This window comes from Folsomia candida, unplaced genomic scaffold, assembly GCF_002217175.1.
Source record: "Folsomia candida strain VU population unplaced genomic scaffold, ASM221717v1 Fcan01_Sc032, whole genome shotgun sequence".
NCBI classification, from domain to species: domain Eukaryota; kingdom Metazoa; phylum Arthropoda; class Collembola; order Entomobryomorpha; family Isotomidae; genus Folsomia; species Folsomia candida.
Genome location: NW_019091224.1, coordinates 1,069,138 through 1,081,298, shown reverse-complemented (window position 1 = coordinate 1,081,298; position 12,161 = coordinate 1,069,138). Strand labels below are relative to the sequence as shown.

Here is a 12,161-nt window from a genome sequence, read left to right as displayed (position 1 = left end):
CAAGGTCATGCAGGTCGAATTTTGGTTTGAAGGTAACTTGAACATTGTTCAGGACCATCAGGGCTACAGCATATCAAAAAATCAGCCAAATCGAACCGGCGAGCATTTTGCCATGCTTTGTGGAAACCTAGTGTTTGGGAAATCAAACCGTGATGAAGGCTTTGTGTTTGCATGGAATAACTTTTGTTTGACAATTTCATCAAATATCGGTTAAGAATGGGCACCACAGTTGCCCCGAATTCTGGTGGCACATTTTTGCACCCAATTTCACCACCACCACCACCAACCGCCAATCGCAAATCCAGCCATCCTTTCATCCATCAATCACACAGTCTTTTATACTTTTACTTATTTTCTAGGTACATAAAATTCACAATATGCTTTAATTGCAAACCAATACCAATCCAAAATCGGATTAGGTTCTGGCATACTATTTCATGATAAATTTTCCTTCATTTATTTACCCATAACTAATTTGCAATTATTTTTCTCCATCTGACTCTTTATATAAATATGTACATTTATTTGTTTTATTTTCCCTAACTTCACATATCCCACGGGTCTTATGAATTATTCCGTACAATTTCCTACCAAAAAATATTCCTCTCTAATTTTCCAAGTCTTGTCAAAGTCAATTTTCTAGTTTAAATAAGACGGCAAAAAAATCGATAATGATTACCTCTCCTAATCACAAGATTGTTGTTTACTTCTGAACAAATAAGTTATATAATCCCGGGTCTAAGGTCGAAAAATTGACACTATTAAAAAATATTGGGTTCTCAATAATTAAATACAGGTTACTTCAAATAGATCTTGAATTAGATACTTACGATAGTACAGACAACACTATGTTATATATATATATATATCGCTCCAACCGTCCGTAATATAATCCTACTTTAATACTTGACTTTTACGTTTATCAAGTTGTTCCATTATAACATTAAATAGTTGGAATACTTTCAAACTAATTAATTTCCATTAATTAGCGTGAATTTTTCCTATAATTTTCGAAATTTTTGTTCTCATTAATTATATCCTCGTTAATTTTTATCCTCAGGACCGGTGGGACAAGTCGTATACAAATTTTGAAATTCTCGTGCATTTGCTGTTGAAGAGTCGTTTTTAGACTAAAAAATTTCATCTTAATATATCAACTTTTAGCATTCGACTTTTAAAAATCGATATATATCGTATCTTATCGACGATTTTCGATACGATACGATATGGAGTCGATATCGTATCGATTCGATACGATACGAAACGAGACGCTTTATCGTATCGAAAAGTTTTCAAACCACCGATTCGATACGATACGATACGATACGATATGAAATGTTGGTATATCGTATCGTTCGGAACACTGCTGCTGACGGACGGACAGACATACGAACAAAACGATTGGAGCGATATATATATATATATAACATTGAGGCGGTTACGTACGGCGTAGTATATGTGTACGTGTACGTAGATTTTGCACAATGTGCATTTCAAGCCCGCCACCGTCAACCGTACACAATTTCTCAATTTCTGATGGATTCCCCACTTTTCCAAACGCTCCCGACACAATAAAATAACTCTTTCGTCATAAATATAACATGAAAGATAACAATGATCCAATACACAAACTGGTAACTTGTCTTCCTTATCTTGTGGCAAAACAATATTTGAGCACACAAACTTCCGATCCAGCCTCCGAGAAATTCTAGGAGATGCAAGTAAGATTCTGAAGTTCGCCATCGGCGCCCACGTGCTGCCAATTTATCTCTTCCCATTGCGAAAAAGCTCCAAAGCCCAAATACAAGGAGAGAAGCGCCATAATTGATGCGGTAGAATTGCTCGACCGGATGCATTGCTTGTTCGTTTTTAGCTGAAGAGACCAATTTCCTAGGCACAAATAAATTAATAAACCAATTAGAGGTTAGAAATTACGATCATATAATCTAAACCTTAATTGTTAGCCTAAGCTCGATCTAACATTTGAAATATTTACATGTATAAAAGAGAGATATTTAACATGTCATGAGACACTCTTAGGAAATTGGTGTTAAATCATTACTGGCCGGAGTACACATCCGACGCTACCGGAATCGTAATATTAGCAATATCGTTTGGTAGTGTTTTAATAATTAAAAAATTATCAATCAGAAACAAACATCTATTTACTCGTCCGGTAAGAAATTACTACCAGTATGGAGTACGTACTTACGTGACTCCACACTACCGGATTTTTACGTTTAGATACATATGTATGTACATTAATGTATATATGGTGTGCCCCTTTATTCGCCGGACTCTCGATTTAATGATTTATTAAGACTCATGATACACTAAATTAAGAAAGGTTGATTAGTAACTATAGTTAATACATTGAACAAGTAGGGTTAAAATCAATTTGCCCCATCCACCGCTTTGAAACCAATTTCTCACAGCTTTCTCCAAGCGCTGTCCATCACCTGTTTTCCCGACTTTGTGGTCACACTTTGTATGATTTGACCCCTAATCCGTCCGAATCCCTTAATGTTCTTGACTGGTTTTCGTCGTCGGGTATATACTTGTTTGGATAAAGCCTGATTTCGTCCAATTCCTCCATCTTGCGGAGCAGTTGAAGCATTTTCCTCCATAGGTCGAAAATCAACTTTTTCCGCCCCAATGTGTCTCACAACAATTCTCCACCAGAGGCAAGTTGCCATATCCGGCCGAAATGAAATGTCTTGCCCATTATGGCCATAAATGAAGGGAATCAGGCGCCGTTGAATGCACCGATCCAGATAACCCTCTGAAGTCATGGTTCCTTCCGATATACGGGGCTCAGAAATGTGTCCGTTTTCGACTATGACCAACCAAACGAAGCGTCTCGTGAAAAATCTTGCTTTTTTAATCATTCTTTCTTCATATTTTACTTAACTGCGAGTATCTGCATGGAAAATTGTAAAATTGGTACATCAAATGTATCGAGTGTGAAAAATCTCTCGTCGAAAATAACCAAAAATCTGGATCCAACTTTCTCATAAATTTTTCGTAGTCCTGATTTGTCACTAGAATTTTTACTTAGGTATTTTGCATCCCTCTGTTTTTTTTATCAGTAATTATTCTGCTTTAATTTCCTATACCGTGGTGGGACAGTTCGAGTTTTCAGGAAACGCTGCAGTGAGGAGTGGATGGCTTCCGTTTGCGCAGGCGTTCATGTTTTTGGGAGACGACTGTGACACCGGGCGTCGGGGAATTTTTTTGATAGGCGCAGTTTTTGTTACCTCATACCTTTTGCAATATACCGTAAATAGTTTAATTTGGGTGACCTTCACTTCCATAATTTTGCCAGACCATTTTCTTGTAAAAATCGGCCACATTTTCATAGTAGTGAAAAACGGAAGTAGCGAATGCCTCATATTCGGCTCGTGCTATTTTGTACTAATTGTTGGGTCATATTATTGATATGCAATTCTTGTTGGTACATTAGTTACTACTTACGACGACATAAAGAGATTTAAATTATTCATGCGTTTTCTTACAAAATTAATACAATTTAAATCAGTCCGGCGAATAAGGGGGCACACCATATGTATGAAGGAGTTAATAAAATGCTCACCAGATTGCAATATGTATTTTCCGATTTCGGTTCACTCTACAAATTTCCACATCAGCATGCGCAACCTATAATAAATAATTGAAGCTGAAATTATGTGGTCCCATATCTTCGCCCATAATATGCTATTGTTTACAGATTTATTTAGATTAAAAATGATGTCAGATAAAAATTAATAAATTAAAATAGTGTTTTTATTTTTGACTTTGAAATTTTTGTTGTCATGGTCAATTAAAATATAAGTTTACCATGGACTTCCCATCTAACTAATTATGAATATCAAGTAAACAAAACTGTAATCAATATATATTGAGAGTATTCATTATTTCTTCGTAAACTACATACGAAGGATTCGAAGCAATAATTAGTACCCAACATATTTATTAATTGCTGATAGTAAATTATATTAAAAAAATAAATATAAAACCACTTACTGATATATTCCGTATACATTAAATTGCGTGCTTATGGATCTTTATGACCGAAATCAATATTGAATCAAAATCACGTTGTCCAGGGCTGAAAACCAGTACTTGTACTGACGCTCGTTCGACACTGTTAATAAACTTCAATCAATCAATCAAAAAAGTATATAACCCAGTGAATTAACCAAACTAATGTATGTATCCTAAAGCTTTGGTTAAATATATACATACATTTAATACAATACGCGTAATAATTATTATTCTCCAGCTGGAATATGTATGATTCTTACTTAGCAGCAAGGATACAGATATTTGGGATGTGGAAAAGGATGCAATGCTGATTACAGTTGAATAAAATGGTGATAAGGGGATGGGGAGAGTTGTAAGGTATATGGTTAATGCATGCATAGGTAAATATGCATACATACATGCATCAGTTAAAGCAATAATTGTTAATTATCCGAGGGCGGCCCGAAGGGCCGGCCGACAGATAATTGTAATTATCTGAAGTCACACGGAATCTTGAGGTATTAGTCGTTAGTTATCAGTCAATGGTAGTTGTCTCCTGATATGCCCCAGTCTTCCATCCATTCAAAGCATAAAAACGAGAAAAAAAATGTAGCATGCATGCCTGGGCCCGCTACTTCCGTCACAATCCAAAGCCAACATTTTCGAATGAATGTGCAATTGTTGGGGAGGTGGGAGGGCGACTAATACCTCAAGATTCCGTGTGACTTCAGATAATTACAATTATCTGTCGGCCGGCCCTTCGGGCCGCCCTCGGATAATTAACAACTATCTTTCAGTACACTCCATCTATCAGTATTAGTCGTTAGTTATCAGTCAATGGTAGTCATACAAAGCTTCATGAGAAAATGTAAAGTTGAAATATTTATTACAACCAATAGTTGAAAAAATTACATGTTCATAACTGCATTAGCAAACTCATGTCTATTTACAATAGGTCTACAATAATGTTTTGCAAATACTTTAGAATTATTACACCATCCAGCAGCTTTAAAAATCGAATCAATACAAGCACCTCGTTCATTTGCCTTAGATGTTGAGGAATGTCGAAAACTATGAGCTGAGTAAATATTTACATCAATCCCTGACTTAAGTAAAACGGTTTTTAACCAACGGCTTAATGTGTCACGAGTCGCAGCTCGATGAGGTGGCCTTGTGGACACAAAAAGTTTATCATCTTGTCTTAATTCTTTAGTAATAGTCAAATAATGGGTTAAAGTATTAACAACACACAAATTATTATCTGTAAATTTGGGTAAGGACAACACAGTTGCATCACCCGGCTTCGTGGATTTTAATTTAGTTAAGATTACAATTTCGCAGGAACCATCGCCAAGAAGTTTTATATTAGATACATTAATAGCAGACAAGGTTTGTACTCTCTGACCTGTTGTTAGGGTAGGTAGAGCAATTAATTTTAAAGACATATCAAATAAATTTAGTGTAGTATTTAAACCTAGCTCTCTGCAAAAATTTAAAACCAAGTCAGAATCCCAAGTTTGTTGATATTTAGGTTTAGGAGGACGTGAATTTGAAACTCCTTTTAAAAGCCGACAAACTAATGGATGAGAACCCAAACTTTGACCATCAACTTTACCGATAATCGTAGATAGGGACGAGCGCATAGAATTAATCGTTGTATAGCCTAAACCACTGTCAAACAGAGATGCTAAAAATGATAAAACAGAATTAATTGTAGGATTCCAAACAGAAGACTTATTCTCTACACAAAAAACTTCCCATTTTTTAAAATTTGACTGATATTGCTTCCACGTTGAATCTTGGCATGACGATTTTAGCAAATTAGTTACATTCTCGGGAAATTTGTCTGATTGCCAGACAAAACAGCTACCAGAAGATTCATTTTCCTACACATAGGATGAAAAGAATTAGTATATGGAGATATTAATTCATATCTACTTGCTTTTAATACAAGGACGTTCGAAATTAGCAGCCTTGAAAATTGAGGATACCATGATTGAGAGGACCAATCAGGGACGACAACAATGCCAATGGCATTATCATCTTTTATTTTACGCAACAGTTTTGATATCTGAGAAAACGGAGGAAATGCATAGAAAAATTCTGACCAATTAATAGTGAATGAATCCACCACCTCGGAATTCGGGTCAGGAAACCAAGATGCAAATCTTTGACATTTGGTAGAGGCACTTGTTGCAAATAAGTCTATCACCGGATTTCCAAAAGTCTGACAAATCAAGTTAAATGACCGAGAATCGAGTGCGAAATCACTTTCATCAATTGCTTGTCTGGATTCTTTGTCAGCAATAAAATTATCCTTAGATTTAATATATGAAGCAAAAATCCAGATATTTCTCTCTTCGCACCATTGCCAAAGTGCTTTTGCCCATTTTAAATTAATTGCGGAACGACAACCTCCAAATTTGTTAATATATGCGATAGTGGTTGTGTTGTCGCTACGAATCAATACATTACAGCCAGTCAGATTATTGCACAAGGATTTTAATCCATTCAAAACCGCAATTAATTCGAGCGTATTAATATGTTGGAACTGCTCCTCTCGAGACCAAAAACCTCTTGTAACTTCGAGATCTGTATGAGCTCCCCAGCCAGTGGTTGAAGAATCAGTGGTCAAAGTTACTAAATACTTTTGAGATCTTATAAGATTATAGCTATGTGGTAAAATAGCCAACCACCAATTCAATTGAACTTTGCACTCTTCTGTTAATTCGCATTTTGCCAAATAATTACCATTGGACTTGACTAAAACTTTTTTTGAATGAGTATTCTCGGAAGACATGGTTGAGTAAAGAAAATTTGTTTATTTTCCGAGCTTTCGACACTGTACTTGTATCATCATCAGGGATAACATTGACTAAAACTGCATTGCGTAACATTTCCAAATCCCTAGTATGAATTGCAGAATAATTTACGGCCGGAGAGGCTGCAACTAAATGACCAGTCAACTTGGACAAATCTTGAATGTCCATTCTTGGAGCATTAAACGACTTATGTATTAGTGAAGAAATTTTTGAAATTTTACGATCTGGTAACGAAATTTGCATTAATTTTGAATCATAAACAAACCCTAAATATTCCACGACACGATCAGGGTTTAATTTAGATTTCTTGACATTGATTGAAAAACCTAGCCATTTAAGCAGAAGTTTCGTCGATCTAATATTTCTCAGACATTCCAATTTAGATTTCCCAAGTAATAACAAATCATCCAAGTATTGATTGGAAATATTGCCTTGATTTCTTAGTAAACCCATGATCGGCCTGAAAATCTTAGTAAATAATCTTGGAGCACAAGAAATTCCAAAAGGAAGACATGTAAATTGGAAAATTTGATTATTAAATTCAAATCTTAAATATTTTTGATGATCCGGATGCACCGGAATCGCATGGTACGCATCTACTAAATCTATTGTCGCCATATAAAAATCCTTCTCAATCAGAGATATACCATATTTATAACTTTCAATTTTAAAATGCGGCGAAATAACGAATTCGTTTAAGTGTTTTAAATTGATTACAAGTCGATAAGAACCAGGTTCTCTTTTAGGTACTAAAAATATTCTGGAAATAAACTGACCATCACATGGTTCAGCCTTGATAATGGCACCTGTTTCAATTAATTTTTGAATAGCTTTTTCCGCATGAGGAAGCTCATTTTTTGAAAATTTAAATGGTGTAGGAGGCTTATCTTGTACTGGTAAACTCAAAAATGGAATCTTATAATTTTCAACTGCTGCTAAAATCTCTTTGTCTTTTGTAATTTTACGCCAATTGGCAACATGTAAACTAAGTGACCTAGCCCTACTTACTACTGGTGGTGCCTGAAGGGTCTCAGTAGAGGTCGAAACGTTGATCCCCTTTGGTTGAAATTGTAGCGGTATTGGGGGCGAAGGCCTCCTCTGCCGAAGGAGGCCCGATTGAAGTTTAAAGACGAGCCTCTATTGGAATGAAAATAATTTCCTCTGCTCCTGTTTGCAAAAGTCGAACCAGTTGATGTCCGTGTAAAACTTGAAGATCTCATTACCGCTGCTGCAGACTTTGTTGCCTTAATGGTTTCGCAAATATTGTCTCCAAAAAGTAGCTCTGGCGTGGAAGGCGTGTTGCACACTGCCGCAATGTCATTATTTAAGCATGGTTTGATTTCTTGTTTCCGTTTGATATTTAACTCTTGAAATAATCTTGAATTTAGGGTAGCAGCCTGAATAGCGAGCCTCAAAATATCTTGACTAAGATTCGAAGGCATTTGTTTTGAATTCTGCATAATTTTCTCAGAAAGTTTAGCCAATGCCACCGATGAAGATGACAGAGTGCTTTGCATTTGTTGATTTTGAAAATCAGATTGCTTAATCTTAGGCGATAACACACCCCAAATTTCCGGATTCACTCTCGGCACGTCCAGTTGTTTGCAATTTTGAGGGGTTAGAAATAGTTTCTTAATTTCATCAAACTTTTCCTTAGGTAAGGCCGTTTTTGATAAGTTTGTAAAAGATTCGGCAACAGCTCCATTCAAATCAGGACCAAATTCTGGTTCAACCTGGTTCACATTTAGTATTTCAAGAAGGTCCTGAGATGCACCATCTTCAGGCTGATTTGTTATGTCTACAAAAATGTTTTTGTCTTACTAAACTCGTTTTAAAATAGCAATTAAATAAAAATATACCTCCGTCTATATTCAGTAGGTTCTGCATTACGTCCCCGACCACGTCGTCGCACTTTGACTTCCCATCCTTAACCGGATTAATTAGCAAATCTCGTATTTCTTTGATTGCTTTAGAGTGATCAGCAAGCGTCCTTGAAATTTTATTCTTTTTCTTTGGGGGCTGTCCACCGGCATCACCCACTTCTTTGCTGATAAAAATAATGTAATAGAAAATTTTTAATCTCAAAGAATTTTGTAGAAAGTAGGAGTGGCCACGCCATCTCCAAAAAACATGTGTGCGACCACGTCGTCACACTGGCCAAAAGAAATATACTTAAGTACTGGAGCGATTACATCATCTCCAAAAAATATGTGCGCGACCACGTCGTCACACTGGCCAAAACTCAGTTTTGGCCAGTGTGTTACTTTGATTTTTCAATTTCCTCTGATATTTAACTAAAAAAGGCCCAAGCAAAATACATAAATAGCAGGCTTACCTATTCCTCTTTGGGGGGGACGACATCCTGAAGCAGAAATTTGCACAAAAAATTTATTTTCCAACAAACGTCAGGAGCTACGTTTCAGTGATGTTGACCGGGGCTGCATCAAAAAGACTGTGACGGAAGTAGCGGGCCCAGGCATGCATGCTACATTTTTTTTCTCTTTTTTATGCTTTGAATGGATGGAAGACTGGGGCATATCAGGAGACAACTACCATTGACTGATAACTAACGACTAATACTGATAGATGGAGTGTACTGAAAGATAACTTAGGATTAGCTATGTAAGCTGACTGTCGGATTCGAGTAAATATTTATGCAAACTATGCACGTATTTACATATAATTGTGTAAAATATAATAGAGATCAATTCACCATTTTTAAAATTGCTTGTTAATTAAATGAGTGTCTTTATGTAAATAGGTATATGTTTTATTTCCAGATTGTTCCATTTTTTGTCTCTACATGTATTCCACTCTTCAATTTTTTGTCTTAACAAATTCACTTTAATATAATTGTTACTCATTTATGCACATAAAAGGTTGGCTTAATTATGTATATTTGCATAGTGCAAGCTCTAAACCTACTACGATTGAAAGTAAAATCTGTACATATCTGTAAATATTCTTACAATTCGAATATTTTATAAATATGCCAGAGTACATGGTAAGAAGGGTATTTAGTTCGGGATAAATCTTATAAAAATAATTTTGACTACATTGACCCCAGTTGTCCAACTAATTATAACGATATTTTGGAGCTACATATTCAACCCATATTACTGTAGCATGGATGACGATGCTCCCTCCATTTCTTTACGATCACTGGAAACCACCTCGGTCCCGATGATGGCCTCCATTTGCTTCACGTCCACATTATGTCCCCTGGTGGTCAGCTTGACCTAAAGAAAAATAAGCACTCACCATGACCTTCACTAATGTCATTTGAATTTACAATGGAGGTCTCCCAGCGTATGCTCTCCGACTCTGACCAAATTAGTGTTAATCAATTACAAATTTAATTCGTACGTAGGACATTTGCAAAATATTTGCAAAATACACTAAATATTAAACAATGGACAAGTTTCGCAGATATACTTGCATTCAAAGAAGAGGAATCTCTGAGTAAATTTTGAAAGCATAATTTATCAAATTTCTCCTCATCGTAAAAAATATCTGCGTCAAACGTGCCCATTTGGAGATCGTGTCTTTTGCGAATTTCATATCAATTAATCACTAAATTGCGTAAACTCGGAGAAAATATGCTGGGAGACTTCCATTCACAAACCTCGACCAAGTAGCGAATTCTTAAATGGGGTTCGTCATCCGAGGCAAACGTGGGAATTGGATCTTTGCCCTGCGACAACTTTCCACTTCTCGTGAAGGATTCTCTTTTCAGAAATCTTCGAAAAACGAGGCAATCCATGACTTCGGATTCGGACGAAATTTGTACTTCACTCTCTTGTTCGACGCATCTTTGTACTTTTTGCGAGTGTGAGATTGTTCTCGTGAGGGATATTTTGACTCGTTTTACGGCACTGCTTTCTCCTTGGGACGTTATGATGAAAGGGATACTTTGTCCGAGGAGGAACTCCTGCTTGGAAATTTCCAAAACGACGGTAACCCCATCGAGAGATAGCTCCTTTGTTAGTGGGGAGATTGCATTAGGATTTGTCCTCAGGGGTAATCGGCCCCCGTAGAGAATTATCTGCAATTTGAATTTTACAGGGTTAGAATGGGCGTACTCACGAATCGCGAGTTACGATAAATTTCGTAACATGTAACCTTCGCAAATTGAGAAGTACAAAGTTTGTTAAGAAGTGCCGCAATCATGCGCCGCACCGTGGGTTCCGTGGAGCCGGACAAGTGGTCAGTCTCCGTCCATGAATCTACCGACGTCCAACTTCTCCACTGTCGATACCCTCCCAACATTAAGGGTGAACTTCCCCCTTTCCCGGAGGGACGACCGTGATGGAAATATACTCCGGCAGACATTGCAAAGTAGTGGCAATCTGTTACCGGTCGGTGACCAAAATCATTACCAAAATTAAGTGCTTAAAGAGAGCAGGGACTGCAAAATAACGGATTGTACATACCTACAGTTTTAACAAATTTTAGTCCCACCAATTAGTGTCTTGTCGTCTTAAATATTTGACACCCACTGGTAATAAATCCTTGTCAATCGTGAAATCTAAATCCGTGATAAACCGATTAAAAATAATTGCCAATTGTACCAATTGAATTTTTAAGGCGAAATTTCCATCAGCTTGTGTAGGTAACTCGACCACTATGAACTACTGCCCACAAATTACACTTTTCTAACCAACAACGCAATAACTTTGGGTTGGGTCAAATCAATAGTTTACTAAATTGTGGTCGGGATAGGTATCAACAAATAAATAAATGCTACCGAGAAACTACGACGAATGTGCTTATGTATTTAGTGGAGTGGAGAAAGCCAAGAGGGAGGACGTGCATAAAGGATATGACATTTAAAGATTAAGACATTATATTTCTTACATGCTAATTATGACACGGGGTCACGTGTTTAGAGGTCACGATGCTATATGCGAAAATTGGCCACATTCTTTATGTATTATCCTTAGGTATGAGAAGTTGAGGAACTTTCCCGATACAATTTTCCCTTAAATCGATATTTACATACAAAAAAGTGTGTATAAGTTATTTGCCAATTCTCTTATTCTCTTTCACATAATTCCTTATTATGTTCTACCAACTCTGAAGAGTGTCTTTTGTTTCCTTATCCGATGAACACGAGGGGAGGTTTAATCGTGATGAATAAATATTTAGTTAACGACATTCGTCATTCGGCTGGGTTGAACTTTGCAATTTCTTCCGCAAATATTTGCACTTGTGGATTAATAGGATTAATGCTTAAAGTATGTATGAATGTGGTCGATTTGACGAGGGCCTGTCCTCCTGTCCTCGTCGTGCCAATTGCAAAATGATTGAGGGATC

At 36.6% G+C, this 12,161-nt stretch overlaps 1 protein-coding gene and 1 long non-coding RNA gene across 3 annotated transcripts; both read right to left on the bottom strand.

The window, feature by feature from the left end:
• Positions 1–1,131: 1,131 nt before the first annotated feature.
• On the bottom strand, positions 1,132–4,132 carry LOC118439246. Its single transcript, XR_004837307.1, has 3 exons — positions 4,024–4,132; positions 3,593–3,657; positions 1,132–1,890 (listed from the first exon to the last, which is right to left on the bottom strand). It is a non-coding gene; the product is annotated as an uncharacterized LOC118439246 (long non-coding RNA).
• Positions 4,133–9,627: 5,495 nt separating this feature from the next.
• LOC118439248 lies at positions 9,628–11,471 on the bottom strand. Of its 2 annotated transcripts, XM_035860385.1 has the most exons (4): positions 11,279–11,471; positions 10,968–11,194; positions 10,471–10,890; positions 9,628–10,084 (listed from the first exon to the last, which is right to left on the bottom strand). In XM_035860385.1, exons 2-4 carry the CDS (start codon positions 11,175–11,177, stop codon positions 9,962–9,964), a joined length of 753 nt encoding a protein of 250 aa, XP_035716278.1. In that variant the 5' UTR covers positions 11,178–11,194; positions 11,279–11,471; the 3' UTR covers positions 9,628–9,961. The 2 variants fall into 2 exon arrangements, with proteins under 2 accessions (XP_035716278.1, XP_035716279.1); XM_035860386.1 differs by having other exon boundaries at positions 10,968–11,471.
• Between the last annotated feature and the right edge of the window lie 690 nt (positions 11,472–12,161).